Source organism: Pterocles gutturalis, unplaced genomic scaffold (genome assembly GCF_000699245.1).
Source record: "Pterocles gutturalis isolate BGI_N339 unplaced genomic scaffold, ASM69924v1 scaffold7730, whole genome shotgun sequence".
In the NCBI taxonomy this organism is placed as follows: domain Eukaryota; kingdom Metazoa; phylum Chordata; class Aves; order Pterocliformes; family Pteroclidae; genus Pterocles; species Pterocles gutturalis.
Genome location: NW_010140703.1, coordinates 1 through 5,212, shown reverse-complemented (window position 1 = coordinate 5,212; position 5,212 = coordinate 1). Strand labels below are relative to the sequence as shown.

General features: G+C 48.6%; 1 protein-coding gene across 1 annotated transcript; it reads right to left on the bottom strand.

The window, feature by feature from the left end:
- Positions 1-1,293: 1,293 nt before the first annotated feature.
- PHB (prohibitin) lies at positions 1,294-5,209 on the bottom strand (the record flags this gene model as incomplete). Its single annotated transcript, XM_010083772.1, has 6 exons — positions 1,294-1,680; positions 2,379-2,474; positions 3,638-3,754; positions 4,387-4,529; positions 4,639-4,800; positions 5,188-5,209. Coding segments are annotated over 6 exons (753 nt in total), but the record flags the coding sequence as incomplete, so codon positions are not given.
- Between the last annotated feature and the right edge of the window lie 3 nt (positions 5,210-5,212).

Here is a 5,212-nt window from a genome sequence, read left to right as displayed (position 1 = left end):
CTGCTCAGCAGAAAAGGCAGGAAAGTCTTTCCATTTTGCCAGAGGCAAGGGCAACAACCCAAAGTGGCTGTGCAGTGACAAAATGAGCCCACTGTTCACGGAAGCTTTCCAGAGGGTAGCAATGACACCCACTTAAGACTGCGTTGCTCAGGGATAACAGACATCGTACAAGCTCTCTATTTGCAGGATGAGGTTAACGGTCTGCCAGGCTAGTGCCATGCCTTCTGACAGCTGCTGACAGGTTCAAAGTTCACTATAGGCTGCAGAATTGCATTTTGCCTGTGCTAAGTGAGTTTTATCCAAATTATCTAGCACAAGCATGAAGTGTCTTGCTCCACTGACCCAACCTTCATTCTTATATAAAAAAAAACCCAAACCAAAAACAACCCCACGCTACTACATGTGGGACTGTGACATTTATTTTATCCAAATTATCTAGCACAAGCATGAAGTGTCTTGCTCCACTGACCCAACCTTCATTCTTATATAAAAAAAAAAAACCAAACCAAAAACAACCCCACACTACTACATGTGGGACTCTGACATTTATTGAAGGCTGGTTATACAATCTCACCCACCACATCCTCCTCACAATTCAGGTTCCCTAAATAAAAAGAGCACTGATGTAACAGAGAATTCTGCCCACCTCTGACTGCCTGAGCCACAGAGCACCGAGTCATCCTCTTTGTCCCAACTGCCACTGTTACTGACCTTGGTGAAAGAACCAACGCTGCACAACAGGGCAAGCGGCAGCACATAGATCAGTGTGCGGCAGCGGGGGAGAAGTGCTGATGTCGCGTTTCCAGCGTGTAGCTGAGAAGTATCTTCTCCTCTGTGCCTGAAATCCATCTACTACATGAAGTGAATCTCTGCTGCTCTCACCCCAGCCACAATCCACTTGACCTGTGCCTCCAGCTCTCAGCGCTACGGTTCACACGGGCACAGCAGAGCCACAGCCCTGACAGCTGAGATGTCTTCTAACTCTCAGCCAATACGTCAAAGACTGGCTTGACTAAAAATGAGCCCTGATCATCCCTGTTCCACAGACCAGGACCTGCAAGTCTGTAACGACCCTGGCTGAGGCAGCCTAAAGGCACTGAAGCATCGCTGTGAAACCTGATTGATACAGCACTCCTGTGGTCACGGAGTCACTGGGGCTACTGGTTTGTTCCAGGAGTGAACAGAGGAAAACTCAGCTCCGGTTGCTCAAACTGCCTGGAAAGGGGCAATTCTCAAACCTAGCTTAATGGTCAGGGGAGCTGCTGCTCTGACCATACATGGGAGGAATGCAGGTTTGTTGTCAAGAGTGGTCAGTTTTATTTGATTAATAATTCAAAATGGGTTGAAATTTCATTTCCTCTGATTTTACCAATGAGGAAAGCAAAGATTCTTTTGCAAAGATTCTTTTGGAAGGGGCTGATCTGGTAGGCAGAGGTGACCAGGCTAGCTGTGGCTGCAGAGCCAGGTTCACTGCGGCAGCTGGAGGAGCACAGACTGTCCAGAGGGCAGATAGGTGATGTTACGGGACCGTGAGAGCTGGTACGCGATGTCTTCAGCTGCCTCCAGCTTGCGCAGCTCAATCAAGCCATCGCCTGCAGTGGCCAGCGAGTTGGCAATCAGCTCAGCTGCTTTTGAGTCTCCCTCAGCAGAGATCACAGCTGCTTTCTTCTGCTGCTCAGCCTGAAAGTAAACAGATGAGAAGGGGAATCAGCAACAGAGAAACCGAGCAAAAGAGGAGGAAGATGCTATTGTCATGTTTAAAATATAAATTCCCACTTCACCACCATACTGTTCCTTTCCCCAGTACAAGAGCTACGATAGGTGATTTTATTTTAAAGCTGTATTCTGTTAGACTGTTTTTCTGCCTACTGTGGAAAAAAGGCTGAAAAATCATCTTGAAATTGCCTTATCAGTCTTAACCTCACGAAACATTAACCCACCTAAGAGCACTTCTGGTGGAAAATCATTTATGAAGGATTTGAGAACTTCAGTGGAATTAAAACCAGGCTGGATAAACATATCTACCCTTTAATCATCCTGGCTGATTACAGGCATCTTACTGCATCCACTGGATTAACTCTGGGTGTAGTTGCAGGTTCCTGCAATCTCAACAGGCATGTGTTCTCAGCTGGACTGGGGTACTTTCACACAAAATTGTTTCTGTGGATGCTCTGAGAACCTGGGGTTGATCTGAGGTTATGTGGTCTTGCATGCAGTTAGTAACACTCCTAGGACACAGGCTGCCGTGCCCATTATATCAAACATCACGGGAAGCTTCAGCCACCCTCTTGAAATTCACAAACAGCAGGATCATTTGGGTTGCAAAACTCAACCTCAAACCAGGAACCATTTTCAAGTTTCTCAGAAGGACAAGGTACCTTTTCCACAATGAATCTGGCTCTTTCTGCTTCTTGCTGGGCCACTTGCTTCATTTCGACCGCCTCCGTGAACTCCTTGCCAAAGGTCAGGTGGGTCTGCAGGGCAGAAATCAAGCAAAGTCCACAACGGTGACAGTTTACAGCAGCACTGCTGCAACCCACGCGGCTCCCAGCAGGGAGGCAGCCTGCCTGTATCAGGGAAACTGGAATGGAGATGGAAAGCCAGTATCCCTAAAGGAACAGAAACTGGGACAAGCAGGCCTCCACATCCAGTTTTGAAGCCTCAAGGGCAACTCCAGTCCAGCAGACCAGTAACACCAGTAGCTTTAGAGACACACCACGCTCCTCTGCCACCACCGCTTGCTCAAGCACTCGGCAGAGGGAGCCTGCTCGCCCAGCACTGCTCTCCCAAGGCAGGGAAGCTGCTCTCTGCCAGGCCATCCCACACCTTTCATGCTCCATTATGCACTGGTGCGCTCAGCCCGGGCTGTTTGGAAAGCTGCAGGCTCCTGGGATGGGACAGGGGAAAGGTGAATTTCCTTCAGTAGCACGCTCAGGAGAAAGCGCCAGAAACAGAGTCAAAATTCCCATTTTGCAGAAACAAAGTCACCTTCCCACAAAGACTTCCTGTCTGTTCAAAGCCAAATGAAGGAGCTAATTTCCTTTTCCTCTAAGTGTGTTTTTGAGGGAAGTCCCAAAAGAGAGAGGGAGATGTGCATGTACAAGCCAAATTACAACAGATTTAATTTACAAACGGAGGTAGGAGGGAAGAGCTCCCTCCCTGAATAGTCTTAGAAGACTGCACATCCAGAACAATAACCAATACTTCGTAGAAAAAAAGACGCTATGAAAAGTGTATGTTTGCACTACCCCCTCATGCCTCACACTTTCTCCCTGTGTCTCGGGGTGCCTGTGGAACAGGAGGCTTCTCTAAAGCATGTGCAGCCTGATCCGTCATCCACTGAGGCATCTGCTCTTCATTTTAACTATAAAAGTCCTGCAACAGTGGAGTCTGTCGACAAGCCAGTGCAGGGGAGCCTTCAAGGGCTTGCTCAAGGTCACTGAAGGCCAGTGACAAAACCAGAGGCACTGACTGGAGCTGTAGTGACTACATGCCACACAACTGCAGACAGACAAACATAGTCCCCAGCTCTAAACTTCCAGCCCACTCTTCTCTGGTCCATCCACTGATTCCCTTCTCCACTGCTCTTATCTGGGCACACTCCAAAGAAAAAAAACAAAAAAGGGAGAACTCTTACCAAGGACACATCATCCAGAATGAGCCCGAAGGTTGCTGCTCTCTCTGTGAGGTCTTCGCTCACTTGCCTCGAGACCAGCTCTCTCTGAGTGATCAACTCTCCAGCATCAAAGCGAGCCTAAAATCGGGATGGGCAACAGTGAGAAGAAAGCTCCAAGAAGCGATAGATTCTCCATGCCCTGCCTGGCTTTGCAGCCATGAGCCCCAGAGTGAATCCGATTCTTCTCCCAAAGCTAGAAACACTGAGCTGCCCAGGCAGTTGAGGGAAGAGAAAGACTGAATGGGAATTGAAGTGTAAGGTGGAGGGGAGGCTGTCCAGATGAGCACTTAACGTAAAAGCACACAACTGGACTAGGGTTGGTTAGTAAGGATTTAGCAGTCCCCTCCAAAACCCAAAGTCTTCAGGCAGCTGAATTCTAAGATTATTGGAAAAGTGCAACTCCCAGTCTCCTGACTGCAACTCCCAGCTTGAAGAGCAGAGCTAACAGTTGAGAGCAGTTAATGAAGAAACCACTTTCCATCCAGAGATCATCCAAGATGAATCAAGTCAAGCCAGGCAGTCAGAATGACCAAGAAACAATTAGCATAGCTACAATTAGCTTTTCTGGATGGCCCACGAGAGCCTGGGAGGTGGAAAGAGAAGCCTTATGCTGGAGCACAACATATTCCACACTCCAGCGGGTCCCTCACTGCTAGAAAGAGGGAAGAAAAATGCCCGGCAGAGCCCAGCAGCTCTCATGCTGTCCTTACCACAACAGACTTGAGGATTTCGGTTGTGATTGAGGGCAGGACACGCTCATCGTAGTCCTCTCCAATACTGGTGAAAATCCGCGGTAACTGGGCAGTCACTGGTCTAAACAGGATACGCAACGTGATGTTCACGTTCTGTAGATCTGTAGGAGGAGAGTCAACGAGTTTAGAAGCAAAGCACAGGGACAGGAGATATCCCAAAGTTGTCCTCTCCAGGATAACTAAATAAGAATAAATATTCAGACTTCTCACCTTTGCTGCCAGTGATCACGGGAATGTTACGGGGGCGAGAGCGGCAGTCAAAAATGATGGGCTTCTGTACCCAGGGGATGAGGAAGTGGGTACCTTCTCCTACCACCACGTCCTGGACCCCACGGAATCGGTCAAAGATGACAGCTCTGTGGCCCGCATCAACTAGAGGGAAAACAGCACGTCACATGCAGCTCCACTGCTGCCATCCGCTGTACCCGCACACCCCAAACCTCCATGAAAACAGTCTGTCAGGGTTAGTTAAAACCTTCTGCTACAGGAGACCCGTGAAATTAATTAGAAGGCAAAAGAGAAGATGCAGACAAGACTCCTGGCCCCGCAGTCTGCTCACGAGGGCGGCAGCTGACAGCTTTCTAGAGCAAGAACCTCGCAATCCTCTTGCTTGTGCAGAGCATGAGGTGTAAACCCCCAGCACGGCTTCCTGTCCACTTCCCCAACCCCATTAGCAAGAAAAGCACAAAGCAGCCAAAATACTGACCAAAAAAAAAAAAATAAATAAAGTGACCTGGAAGCACAGCTTCTCCCACTCACCGTTGTAAAGAGCAGAATTGACCAC